General features: G+C 46.8%; 1 protein-coding gene and 1 pseudogene across 6 annotated transcripts in view; one reads left to right on the top strand and one right to left on the bottom strand.

Annotated features, from left to right (window-relative positions):
* Positions 1-14,282, top strand: part of PRMT7 (protein arginine methyltransferase 7) — a 40,868-nt gene that overhangs the window by 12,054 nt on the left and 14,532 nt on the right. For all 5 annotated transcript variants that reach the window (XM_079799675.1, XM_079799676.1, XM_079799674.1 and 2 more), the window contains exons 5-8: positions 2,219-2,327; positions 9,471-9,583; positions 12,669-12,910; positions 13,133-13,313. In XM_079799675.1, coding sequence (XP_079655801.1) covers positions 2,219-2,327; positions 9,471-9,583; positions 12,669-12,910; positions 13,133-13,313 — 645 coding nt within the window. The remainder of the gene's footprint in view (positions 1-2,218; positions 2,328-9,470; positions 9,584-12,668; positions 12,911-13,132; positions 13,314-14,282) is intronic.
* On the bottom strand, positions 3,171-8,270 carry LOC307116054 (protein FAM151A-like; annotated as a pseudogene). Its single transcript, XR_013815289.1, has 2 exons — positions 6,507-8,270; positions 3,171-5,878 (listed from the first exon to the last, which is right to left on the bottom strand). The product of XR_013815289.1 is annotated as a protein FAM151A-like (transcript).

Below are 14,282 nucleotides of genomic sequence, written 5' to 3'. Positions count from 1 at the left end.
ATGACATTTCATGTTGGATGTGTTAAATATGTGTAGACTGCTGATTAGAAATACAGCGAGCCGAAACCAGTTTGGCTCAGTGGATAGAGCGTCGGCCTGCGGACTGAAAGGTCCCAGGTTTGATTCTGGTCAAGGGCATGTACCTTGGTTGTGGGCACGTCCCCAGTGGGGGGTGTGCAGGAGGCAGCTGGTCGATGTTTCTCTCTCATCGATGTTTCTAACTCTCTATCCCTCTCCCTTCCTCTCTGTAAAAAATCAATAAAAAAGAAAAAAAAAGAAATACAGCGAGAACATGTTTTTTGACAGAATTGATAGGACTATGGTCTTGGGTTTTTCCATATTCCCATCGCATTTAACTGAATTTTTAATTCTCTTTCTGCTCTAGCGTGAGATTTCTGTGGCAAGTGTCTTAAAAACAAAGCGTGGTCCTGGGTTCCTCACTTTTTTCTTATTAAGAGCAAGAGGAATTTTCCTAGGAATCTGGAGCAAACCTCTGCTTGGATGTCACTGGCCAGAATAAGGTCAAATCCCATTTAACTTCCCTTATCCCTGGCTAGAGGGATTCAGTTTCCCATAGACCAGGCAGATGCTCCACTTAAAAGAAGATTCCAAACAGATTTGAGGGACAGAGAGGTCACAGAATGATGCTGGGAAGCCAACTCTAGGGTCCATTCCAGGCAGTATTTTGGGTGAGATCTTGAGTTCTTGGTGGCTAAGGAGGTGGAGGCTGTGATCGGTCAGAGCCTGAAGGGTCAGGGACGAGAAGAGTGATATGTCAAGAGGTGGGAGGGCTGAGGGGATGGTATGAGCTCATGATACATTTCGGGGGAAGCCAAGTGGTTGTTGAGAACTCAAACTATATCTAAAAACATCAAGCCAGGTCCTAGAAATGATTTGGAAAAAAAATTGATTTCAGAGAGAGAAAGGGAGAGGGAGAGCAAGATAGAAACATCAGTGATGAGAGAGGGATTGAGCCTGCAACCCAGGCGTGTGCCCTGACTGGAAATCGAACCGTGACCTCCTGGTTCATGGGTTGATGCTCAACCACTGAGTCATACCAGCTGAGCCCTAGAAATAATTTGAAACAGATTGTAAATACGGTGTTTTTAAATTTTTTCCTAACTGAGCACACAGGTATCCTTTACAGAAGAATATAGCATTTCTCCTTGAATATAGTAAAAGAATTACATGTTCATGGTGGGAAATGTGGAAGATGCATAAAAAGACTAAAAAAATGGGGGAAATCTTGTCATTGTGACCAGTCATTCACATTATCAGTTTGTTATATTTCCACTCTTTGTGTGTCTGTAATGTTTTCTGCCCTAATGGTGGGAGCTATGTAATTTCAATTGAGCAGGCTGGAAAATAGCAGCTGGATGGGCTTATATTTAGGGACATGGGAAGGGTTCAGGAAAGGCTTCTGGAGAGGGGTTTTTGTGTTGCCCTGGAAAGTTGGGTTTGCTTTGGCAGGTGGGGCTAGAGCAGGGAAAACTCAGGTGTGCCTGGGAACATGAGTGTGGATGGAGCATCAGGTATGGGGAGAATGGGGTTTGAGGGGAATGGCAGGGGCAGGGAGAAGCATGGTGGTTTGTATTGTAGAGGGCCTTGAATACCATCAGAAAATATTGGTGATGTCCTGCCAGCATTGGAGATTTGGGGCAGTTTTGCTCACACTTAGGTCTAACACAGTAACAGTCTCACTTTGGTCTAGAGAGCAGCTTCACAGATCATAGTTTGTGAGGCAAGTCTTCTTCCTGGCTCCCTCTAGCGCGGCACTGACACCTGCTGTCCTTACTAGGTAGTGCAACCTCCCTGGTGGACACCTGCTGTCCTTACTAGGTAGTGCAACCTCCCTTGCCGAGACTGCCCCCCCCCACCCCCCCACCCCGCCCTCTCGTGCCTGAGGACTCCTAGCTGCCAGTTAAACCCAGGGAAATCTCATTCCTTTGTTTTCATGACACACATTTATAGAATAAAGTATTGCAGTTACATGGATGAAGTCTTGGTTATTTAAATTAAATAGACCCAAATAAATATTTTGCCTATATCTTGAATGGTAACAGAGGTTCATTTGTATATTTGGAAGGAAATTCTGTAGTACAGACCTTTTTTACTTCAAATCTTAGGACTAGAATCAAGGAACGTCTTGCTAGTCTTGGGTGTTAGGATGTTATTAAATTGATTGCTTATTTTTCTTGGGTTTGGCTCTCATTTGTAGGTTTTCAAGCCTATGGCTGATGCTGCTGTGAAGATTGTGGAGAAAAATGGCTTCAGTGATAAGATTAAGGTTATCAACAAGCATTCTACAGAGGTTACTGTGGGGCCAGGTAAGATCAACACATACTGTATTGAAAGCTTTGCTTGCTTTTGTAAGAGAGAGGAAAAGGCTTGTGCAAGTTGTCTGGAATAACTGTATCCAAGTAATTGCAGAGATATGGGGCCTCCGCATGTGTCTGAAGAGAAGCACTTTTCTCCTCTATTGGTTTATTTCTTTATTAGCTAAAATGAATCAGCAATGGGTAAATCAGAACTAATCAAGAGCAATAGCAGTGATGCAAACGAAACCTTCTTTTGCTTTAAGCAAGTTGGAATTCTTGTGTGGCTCAGCTCTCTGAGTTTCAAGTTTTATCAGACAGAAGTGAAACTAAGTATATAGCAGAAATGGCTTTTCTTAGTTCTGACATCCTGCTTCCGCATCTAACATGAGAGATTTGCCTGTGTAGCACACTCTCCATGTTCCCACAATATTTTTTAGAGTTTACGAGTTTGAACTGGACTTTTAAAATTTCATGACACTGATACCTGGAGAGCACAGTGAAAGATGTGTAAAAGAAGCTCCTGGAGTAAGGTTATGAACATAACCCCATTTTTTAAAACACAGTATCTTAGTATGAAGCATCTACCTAAGGTCAACATTTTTCTCCCATTAAAAACAACAAAATTTTTATAGAAAATCTGAAACATGCACAAAAGAAATTGAAATTCCCTTTTATTAATTTTTAAAACATATACATACAAAAAAATGCACAAATCATTATTCCATTTTTAATCAACATTATTGAGGTATAATTTTTTTTGGTTTTCTTTTTTATTAATGCTTACCTGAGGATATTTTTTCCATTGATTTTTTAGAGATAGTGGCGGGGGGAGGGGGCGGGGAGAGAGACAGACATCAATCAATGTGAGAGTGACACATCAATTGGTTGCTTCCCGCATGTGCCCTGACCAGGGTCAGGAATCGAACCTGCAACCCATGTACATGCCCTTGACCAGGAATCGAACCCAACACCCTTCAGTGCTCAGGCCAATGCTCCAATCACTGAGCCATACCGGCCAGGGCTGTAGAGGCAAAATTTACAGAAAGTGAATGCATCCATGCTAAGTGGATAGTTTGATGAGTTTTGACAAATTTAAGTAAATTTGTAACTACCACCACAATCAAGATAATAGAATATCTCCATCATGCCTAAAGAGATTCTTCAATCCCTCCCATAGCCCTGGCCTTAGGCACCTACTGATCTGCTTTCTTCAATATAAATGAGATCTGCCTTTTCTAGAATTTTGAGTAAGTGGAATCATATAATGTGTATTTTTTGTGCCTGCTTTCTTTTCCATTGCATATTGCTCTTGAGATTTCGACCACGTTGTTCCGTGTATCAGGAAATCATTCTCTTCTATTGCTAAGCAACACTTCATATGTGGACATACCATAGTCTGTTTACCCCTTCACTTGCTGATGGATACAGAAAGTTTCTTGGATAGGTTTTTAGGTTCACTGATCTTTTCTGTGTGGTGTCTAATCCACTGTTAAGCACATCTAGTTAACTTTTCATTTCTGGTATGTATTTTTATTTTTTATTTTTTGAGGAAGGCAGGGCGTTTATTTCTTCCTGCCTCCCCCATGGGAAGCCTGACCCCAGGGACCTCCTGTCCAGCACCACTGGGTGGTCAGTTTCTGCCAACATCTGCCAGTAGGTCTTGGGGTAACTCTGGGGCAGCCTGTAGTAGACCCGGGTTCTGTCCACGGCCCTGGCCGCCAGCAGCTCTTTCCGCACCGATGCATAGCTGCCCGCCGCAGGGCTGTGCTGTACTGTGACCGTGGCCCTGGGGGAGGCTGCCAGTAACCTGGCCACCACTCCGGCCGTGCTGCGGCCCAGCGGCCCAGCCCGGAGCTGGAAGGACACAGGCTGCCAGAGGCCCTTGCACAGCTCCAGCATATCCGTGAGCAGCTGCTCCCTGTAGCCACTGCCCAGTGCCTCCTCAGGCCAGTCCGGTGCCACAGTCACATGGGGGAAAACCTCGGCCACAACGGTAAGCAGCTCCTTGCCGGCCACATGGCCAGGCACTGCAAAACTCCCATGGGAGACTGTGGCCCCCACCCACACAGGCAGAGAAAGGTGACTGAGGTTGGAGAGGTGGGCCAGCACGGCCAGGACTGGCCGAAGGGCCTCGGGCTCTGCTATGTGCAATTGGACTCCCCAGCGTCCAGGGTTGTGGCGAGCTGCAGCAGGCACGACTCCAGCGCCAGGGCAGGGCCACCCGGGGCACGCATGACGGGCACGGCGTCTTCGGCGGCAGGCTCCCGGAGGCCGACGTGCAGCAGATCATGCCTTCTTCTCCTGGGAGTTGAACTGTTGCTGCTGTTCCATTGCCCTGGATGTCAGGAACCTGCCACTCCATGCTCAGAGCGTTGCCCCGGGAAGCTGAGGAGAGGGATCAGGCTGCCTCCTGTATAGTAACTTTGCTTCCATGTGGCATTCATTGCAAGCTGCTTGAACTGAGACCGGACAGGCTCTAAGAGGTCATAGTAGATTTGGTGGGTGGCACAGTTGTCCCGGATATAGAGGAGATCATCCACGGACACGGGGTCCGAGGCACCCTGCCACAGTGTCAGGCTGTACCTGTCCGACTGGCCCAGCAGCCAGCTGAATTGGGGCCAGGCAGCCCGCACCATGACAGTCCGCACAGGGAAGGTGACCCTCTACAGCAGCGCTCCCACCAGTTCCTGCATCTTCTCTATCATGGCTCGGGTGTATGTGCTGTTCGGGAACAGGGGCAAGTAGAGGGTGGTCCAGCCTGGAGACAGGGTGGCCTCAGGATACTTCTCCTGGACCAAGGCTAGGAACTGTGTGGCATTGACTTCGATGGAGATGGGCACGTTGGGGCCCCTCAGGATGTCAGCATTGATCCATACAGGCCTCCGGACTTTCCCATCATCTGTCAACTGCCGCAGGAGGTCCAGGGAGGGGCTCATAGCCTTGATACTCTTGAAGTCTAGCTTGATACGCTTCTGGGAAGAGGCCAGCACAGCATCCAGCCACTGCTGCAGGGTGTTGTCACTATAGATGAGCGGGGGGTGCGCCATGATGGGGACCCCTGTCTCGTTGGCTGTGTTGAGCCCTTCTATGTTGACATCCGCCTCCAGGACCATGATGTCGCTTTCCAGGGCAGCCCTCATGTCCTGGCTGTTGGCAGCATGGTACCAGGTGACCAACAGGCCGTCTTTCTGGCTGATCTGGCCCAGGCTCAGCAAGTAGTCCAGCATGTCTGCATCTGGCCGACAAACTGCATCCTGCTTACAGCCTGGCTGGCTGGCCCACAGCAGCGTGAAGCCCAGGACCCATCCAGTGATGCACACGAGGATCACACTGGCAACGCCGGCAATGGTCCACTTGCTTGAGCACTTCTTGCCGGCCATGGCGACCTCTCTTGGAGTGTCCCTCCCACCTCCTCACGGCCCAGAGTCCCCGGATGCTCTGCAGTTGGGGTTGGGTGGGAGGCAGGAGCTCCCAGCAGCACCTTTGTCTCTCCAGGGCAGGGCAGCTCCTTCAGGCAGTTGTGGAGTGTGAAGCTCCTCCTCCCTCCCCACCCTGCTTTTCTTCCCTCCTGGTATATAATTTTTAATCTCTATAATGATTATATTTTTATAACTTTATTTTTTCTCCTTATGTTCCATTAAATACTGAACATATTTATAGCAGCTATTTTAACACTCTTATCTCCTATTTCTGTCATCTCTGTCATCTAGGGGTTTGTTCTCTTATCCTAGATCTGGGCTACATTTTCCTTCTTGGCATATCTAGTAATTTTTATTTGCTGTGTATAGTGAAAATTTTGCCTTGCTAAGTGCTGGATTTTGTTGTCTTCCTTTAAAAGCTTCATTTGGCATGCAGTTGGGTTATTTGCAGATCAGTTTGGTCCTTTCCAGGCTGTTTTTAAGCTTTGTTGAAGCAGGATTAGAGTAGCTTTAAGTCATGGCTTCTCAACAGCAGCACTGTTGACATTTTGGGCCTGCTAATTCTTTGTTGGGGGGTGGGGAAGCTATTCTGAGCATTGTAGGATGTTTATCCCTGGCCTCTAACCAATGGAAATCAGTAACACCTCTCTCCCCGTTGTGCCAACCAAAAATGTCTTCAGACATTGCCAGATGTCCCAGGGTGAAGGATTGTTTCTTGTATAGGTCACCCCTGTTGAGAACCACAGCTCTATGGCTACTATAGCCAAACTGGTAAGGCATGACCTTTCTAGGGTCTCTGCTGAGCGTCTGCGTGCTGGCTGATCAGAACTGGAATGTTACCCAGTCCTTTGTGAACTCTGGAAATTGTTCACCTTATAGCTACATGGATATTTTTACCCGGCCTTCTAGAGTCCTACCCTATGTGTGTGTGAATATATTCAACAATGACCTAAGGGGAGCCCTGTGCAGGTTTCTGAAGCCCTTTTCTGTGTAACTTCCTCTCTGGTTTTCTCTCCTGCAAGTCCCAGATGCCTCCACTTCCCTGAACTCCAATTGCTGTTTCCTCAACTCAGCAAGATTGCAGTGCTCTGCTTACTTTCTGGTTCCCTGTACTGTGGTCTGGAAAGAGCCTGCTTGCTAAAAGCCAGAGCAGTAGTAGGGGTCACTTTTTTAGGGTCACTTTGTGTCCCTTCTTGGGAAATAAACTGTGTTGCCTCTTGTTCAACATCTGAAAATGTTTGTTTCATATATTTTGTCTGGTTTTCTAGTTGATTACAGTGGATTGATAAGTCCGATTCCAGTTACTCTGTTTTGGCCAGAGGCGGGGGTTATTTATTTATTTTTAATACGTTTTTATTAATTTCGGAGAGAGGAAGGAGAGGGATAGAGAGGTAGAATGATGAGAGAGAATCATTGATCGGCTGCCTCCTGTACACCACATACTGGGGATCGAGCCTGAAACCCGGCCATGTCCCTGACCAGGAATCGAACCGTGACCTCCTGGTTCATAGGTCAATGCTCAACCACTGAGCCACACCAACTGGGCAAAATTTGTCTGTCTTGATAGCACAGAGATTGACCAGCAGAGCAGCCTTTGCTGTGTCACTCTCTCCGTGACTCTGTGCCCTCTTCTAGGCTATGTGTTGTGTACACACACCCTGCATGAGGCCATTTCCCTCAAATCCTTTAATACTTTTTCTTTGTAGCGCTTATCACAGCAATAATGACATTATTATGTAATTATGTATTTAAAGTCTATATCACCACACAGCTGAAGCATTCTGAGGTCATGGACTGTGTGGTCTTATTTATTCCATTCCATAACTTGTATATGCCTGGCATGAAAGAATTCAGTAATATTTGTTTAGTGAGTAGATTGTCAACTTTGCTTGGTCCTTAGCCCCTTGTACATGGGACTTTATTTCCACTCTTCCAACTTGACAAGTGGCTTTCTTATTGCCAAGGCTGATGGTCTTCCCTCTGCTTCTCCTCTCAAACACTGCAGCCCTGGTACTTCTGCCGTTTAGTCTTCCTGTTCTCCCCAAATGCACATTTTCCAAGGTTCTGTCCTCAGCTCTTTTTAAAAATAGCATCTAAGTTTGTTGCCTGTTTCCCAGAGATGGATGGATTACACACAGGCATGTGTGCAGCTGACTCAGGGGCATTTGTTCATCCATCCCATCATGGGGTAAGACCTAGCAGGCACCTGGAGTAAGCACCCCTCCTCAGGCTCTCACTCACATGTTAGACACCAGGCTGTCAGGAGTATTTGTTGAAATTCACTGGGTCATAAAGCTTTATTTATTTGATGCAAATTTGGGCAATAAATCATTTTAAATTATATAATTAGCTTAAAAATTGTTCAGGAGGCAGCATTTGCAGAGCTTGGTGATTGATTGGATGTAGAGTGATAGGGAGGAATCAAGAACTCAACTAATGTTTGCTGACAGTTGCTGGGTGCTAGGCGTTGTTCTAGGCACTGGGGTACAGTGAACAGACCAGTCAGGGTTTCTACTCTCCTGGAGCTAGTAAACGATGCCCAGGTTTCTGGACTGTGAGGTAGTGCCATTCATTGAGGTGGAAACATCAGAGGGAGAAGCAGGTGAATGGGGGTGGGATGTGATTGGCTCAGTTTGGGATGGTGAATTTCAATTGGAGTTTTTAGCATCATATCAGAGAGGATAGGCAGGGCTACTCGGGAGGGTGTTCTCTGTGCCAGAGGACAGAAGTTTCTTCTTAGTCACCATTCACATCATATTGCCATTGAGCACAAGTGTACTTCATAGGAAGTGGATAGTTTTTACCTTTGCTAGCCTAACCACTGCTGCATGGAGCAGATCTCGTTACCTCCCCACCCCCCCAACAGATGAGGTGCCTGATGGTCAGCGCTGAGGGTTCAGGCTAGAAAGCAGGCTCAAAGCCCAGGTCTCCATGACTAAAGCTTCAGGCTCTGCTGCACTGTTCTTTCAACCACTTTAATGCTTTTGTTCTCTTGCATCATCCATGAGACTTGTCTTCTCTGTAGGGAAGATGAGTGGGCTTTGTCAAATTGTAATTCATGAGCCATTAGAAGTGTTTAGTTAATTCTCCATGATGAATGGCCCCTTCCAAAGTCTGTTTTGTCTCTTGGCTCATTAAAAATTATAACTGTAGAAGTAACATTACATTATATTATAGAAGTTTAGAAAATGGAGTTAATAGATCCTCCCTAACCCTACCTTCCCAAACAACTGGTATTTGGGGAATTGTTTGATAATAAGAAATAAACTTAATTCAGTTGGATTTAGTGTAAGGTACTGGGGATTCTGAACCCTGGGTATCAATGGAATTTATCAGCCTCTCTATCTTGCTTTGGTTTTTCTCTCCCTTTCTGCAGCCTAGATATATTTGAAGTACCAGCATTCAGTTTTTGCTTTTCAAATAATTTTTGCTAATTTAATAATTAAGAGTTTAATTGTTCATTTGTATACAGGAAACTTGAAAGAGCAGTTGTATAGCAAATCCCCATATTCTCTTAACCAAGACTTAACAATTTTAGCATTTTTATATATGTATATGGATTTTTTGCTAAACTGTTAGAAAATCAGTTGAGATATGACACTTCTAAATACTTGATCATTTATATGTACTTTCATTTTAATGACTTATTAACCTTTTATCTGGCATATATTTGCTGTTAATATTTTTTCTAGTCTGCTGCTTGCTTCTGACGCTGTTTCCTTGTATTTCTCAGATGGTGACATGCCATGCCGTGCCAACATCCTGATCACGGAGCTGTTTGACACGGAACTGATTGGGGAGGGAGCGCTGCCCTCCTATGAACATGCACACAGGCATCTCATGCAGGTAGAGATGAGAGCCTCCCTCGGGCATATTGCTGTGATCTCGGTCAGCTTACATAGCTCTCGTTGATACACCGTGCTCTTCACAGCCTGAGTTCTCAGTACCTCTCCATATACCCTAAGACACCCTTTATTCCTGCAGGATTCTCCTTAATTATGACTTCTGTGCCTCTTGAATGCCAAGTCTGGGTAGGTTAGAGTCAGAAGGCAAGAAACTATCTTCCAATTCAATTAAATTTATCCAACATTATTTGAGTGTCAATGTGTAAAGTGTTCTAGCATCCAAGGAGAAGTATGAGACATCCTATTGCTCTAACCCACCTAGTCAGTGATGGTGAGGGTTTGGTGGGCTGAATGGAGAGACAGACAGAAGCACCACTGCCATATGGTTTGGGATTGATAGAAAAGATCAGGGAGGCATTTAGAGGGGGTGGAATTTGGAAAGGCACTGGGGAGAGGGAGAGATATCCCAGGTAGAGGGACCTGTTTGGTAGGTCACTGAGAACATCAGCTGGGAGGGCAGGGGGACTGTGAGCTAATGGCAGAGAATAGAGGAGAAGGTGGAAAGCCTTGAAGGCCAGTCCAGTCCAGGTGAAGGAGTTTGGGTAGTGGCAATCTTTGACAGTTTCTTTGAAAAGAGAGAGACATGTTGAAAATGTTATCTTGGAGATGTTGATTTTGCTTGTGTATGGACATAAATTGGAAGTGAAGACCCAGAGGCAAAGGCCAGCCAGGGAGGTGTGTCTGCTGCTTCTGCTGGCAGCTGCCCTGTGGTCACTGAAACTGTCCCAGCCAACAACTCTTTTGGGGGTTCTTAGTGCTCTCAGAGAGAGGAAGGATGCTCCTTCCAGGCAGTCAGGACCAGAGTCCACATTTTACAGTCAGCATGTGACTGTGATTGTTCTGTAGATCCCCACACTTTGTGAGCTGTCTCATTGTTTCCAAAATGTAAATTCCTTTTCTAGTAACGTTAGTAGTAACAATTTCCATTTTTCCACATTAAAACCACCAACTAGATATATCCCTGAAACAGAGAACAAGGATATTTGGAATTTATGTTAATGTTGCCCAATTTGTCTTTAATTCGTCATATTAAAAAGGTAGGCAGACAACTGTCCTCAGTTTCCTCTCCCAGCTAGCCTGTAGCAGCCAGGTATGCATTGTCCACTCTAATCACTGTCCCCACCTGCTATCCTGTGTCTGAGCTTGAAGAACTTAGGGCTGGCACACAAAGACTTCCATTGCCCTGGCCCTCTTCCTGTCTTATCGAACCGGGATGCTGGCATGTCTGACAGATAGTCCATGTAGTGTTGACCCAGGGATTGATCTTAGAAGATGCATTTATTGAGCACCTTCATTTTGCCAGGCCCTTTTTTGGGTATCAAGTATATAAAGGTGAGCTCCTGGGGAGGCAGGTAGGTGAGCAGGTCATCACAGCACAATTTGGGTTACGCACTGATGGTGGTCAGTAGGGTGAGATCCTGCCCTCTGATGTGGGGAAAGTAGAGGACTCCAGGAAGATGAAGCTCAAACTGAGTCAGTCTTGAAGCGTGATCAGGTGATGGCCTGGCAGTTGTGGGGGTATTCACAGCAGAGGAGATCAGCATGCACAAAGACATGAAGGTAAATTGATGCGGTGGCTCCCAGATCCAGCAAGTAGTTTGGATTATGAGTAGTGTGGGAGGTGGGGTTAGAGATGTGGCTGGATTGCTGGCAGGGCTAGACTGAGAAGGGCTGCCATGCTCCAGAAGGGTTTTCAGCAGGGGGTTGATTTATGCAGGCAGCCATGTAGAAAGCAGTTGCGGAGCAAGACCAGAGGCATATAGGTGGTTAGAGCCATCCAGGCGCTGGGCTGGGTGGGCCTCAGGTAAGGCCATAGAAATGGGCCTGAAGAGGTAGACTCGGGGAGGAGGAAGGTGGTCAAGGGCTTGGTGATTACTTATATGGGGAGGCGTTGAGGATGATGCCAGGGTTTAGGGCTTGGGCACCTGGATTTAATGGTGGTGCTCCCTGTCAACTGGGAGAATGGGAGGACCAGGCCCAGGAAGGTGAGAAAAGGGTGAAGTTGGATCTGTCCATTTTAGACAGAAAGAGTTTGATTTGTCTGAGGGTCAGCCAGGAAGAAAGGACCAAGAGGCCTTTGGTAAATGGTATTTGGTAAATGAAGATGGAGTGGTTGAGGTTAGTTACTCTTTTATGTGGAGGGAGAAAGAAGGTGGTCCAGACCAGGTCTCTGGGGAGGCCCCTCTGTGAGGGTGGGCACGGGGCACAAGAATCCAGCTAAAGCAGTGTTTCTCATCCAGAGCCATGTCTGGAGACATTTTTAGTGTCACAATGGGGGTGATGGGATGGTGGTGCAACTATTATCTTGTGGGTGAGTCCAGGAATATTGCTAAACATTCTACAATGCCCTTGGGAGAGAAAAAAAAGATCCTGCAACAAAGGATCTTCTGGCCTAAGAGGTCACTAAGAGCTGAGGTAGAGAATCCCTGTGCTTGGCATTTCCTTGTGCTAGCTGCTGTGAGTATCCTGTTTTCAGCTGGGCTCCTAGTGCCTGGTGTGTAGAGGGTGGCGATGAATGAGGTAGGAGGAAAACTGGGCGAGGAGAGTGGTCGGCAGTGCCCAAGGCCAGGAGTCAGGTTACTTGAGGGTGGACACTTGTCCATTGGTTGTGTGATAAGAAGGTTCTGGTGTCTGGGCAAGAGCTGCACTGAGGGAAGCTCTGAGCCCAGTGTCAGAATTAGTGCAGGGAGACTTCGACTCTTTCTTCCAAGTCTGTGTGGGAGTTAATCAGCATGATGACAATTAAGGTTTATTTTTGAAGTATTTAAGAGTGTCAGATAGCTACGAACTTATCTGATGACATAAATCATTGTAGGCATAACGTGTAATCCTTTTTCAAATCTACTTTCTTTTTTTTCTCTCCCAAGGGCATTGTGCTGAAAATAGTTGGCTATGCTGGAAAGGTGTTAGATGTTACTAAACTAGCCTAATATGAAGGAATAACCCTCTGTTGTTCAGTTGGAATTATTGTGGGTCAGTGTGCCTGTTTTACTTACTTTATTTTTTTATTTTTAACACAAACTTAGGATGATTGTGAGGCAGTGCCTCACAGAGCAATCGTCTATGCGCAACTGGTGGAGTCCAGAAGGATGTGGTCATGGAACAAGCTCTTTCCTATCCGAGTTCAGACCAGCCTTGGAGAGCAGGTCATCGTCCCCCCCTCGGAACTGGAGAGGTGCCCTGGTGCACCCTCTGTCTATGACATTCAGCTGAACCAGGTCTCACCCACTGACTTCACTGTTCTCAGCGATGTGCTGCCTATGTTCAGGTACCAAGGAGCAATCTGGGTTGATGGTACTTTGAGACATTTGGTGGAATGGGGTCTTTGGAAGTTCTTTTTGAGTGGAAAGGAACCCAGCTGATGTCACCTGCCTCTGAAGTCAGGAGTCCATTGCAAACAAGTCTCATTGCTGTTGAGGTCACCATAAAAACTTAAAAATGGAGTGTGTGAGCTTAAAATATGTTTAAGTGCCTGAATATTCTTCCACAGTGTGGACTTCAGCAAGCAAGTCAGTAGCTCAGCAGCCTGCTATAGCAGGCAGTTTGAACCTCTGGCATCTGGCCAAGCTCAAGTGGTTCTCTCCTGGTGGGACATTGAAATGGACCCTGAAGGGAAGATCAAGTGCACCATGGCCCCCTTCTGGGCACACACAGACCCACAGGAGCTCCAGGTAAGAGTAGGAGCTGAGCATGTTTTCATGTAAATCAGGAAATGTGTCCACTTTTTGTTGTGGGAAAATAGCATGTTGACCCTTAGATTCACCAGAATTTAGAGCCAGAGGGGACTGTGGCAGAGTCAGTGTCAAAGAAGAGTTGTTGTTGTTGTTGTTTTAAAGAAAGGCTGTTGCCCTGCCGGTGTGGCTCAATGTTTGAGCATTGACCTATGAAACAGGAGTTCACGATTTGATTCCCAGTCAAGGCACATGCCCAGGTTGCGGGCTCAGTCCCCAGTGGAGGCAGTCGATCAATGACTCTCTCTTGTCATTAATGTTTCTATCTCTCTCCCCTTCTCCTTTCCTCTCTCTGAAGTCAATAAAAAAATACACACACACACACACACACACACACACACACACACACACACTAGAGGCCCGGTACACAAAATTCGTGCACAGGGGGTGGAGGAGGTCCCCCTCAGCCCAGCCTGCACTCTCTCCAATCCGGGACATCCCTCTCACAATCCTGGACCACTGGCTCCTAATCACTCACCCGCCTGCCTGCCTGATTGCCCCTAACTGCCCGCCCCCTGCTGGCCTGATCAGGCCTCTGCGTGCTGGCCTGATCACCCCTAACTGCCCCCCCACCGGCCTGGTCACCCCTAACTGCCCCCCCCTGGCCTGGTTGCCCCCAACTTCCCCCCCACCAGCTTAGTCGCCCCTCACTGCCTCCCTCTGCCAACCTAATCGCCTCCAACTGCCCCCCCCTGCCAGCCTGGTTGCCCCTCACGGCCCCCCTGCCAACCTGGTTGCCCCACACAGCCTGCTGTTCAGTCATTTGGTCATCTCTCACTAACCCCTCTGCTGGCCTGGTCGAAGGCAGCCATCTTGTGAGGGTGTGACAGTCAATTTGCATATTACCTCTTTATTATATAGGAGGATATATACACACACACACACACACACACACACATACATATACAT

This window comes from Cnephaeus nilssonii (genome assembly GCF_951640355.1).
Source record: "Cnephaeus nilssonii genome assembly, chromosome: 20".
NCBI classification, from domain to species: domain Eukaryota; kingdom Metazoa; phylum Chordata; class Mammalia; order Chiroptera; family Vespertilionidae; genus Cnephaeus; species Cnephaeus nilssonii.
Note: the sequence above shows the minus strand (reverse complement) of the source record. Positions and strands in the feature narration are given on the sequence as shown.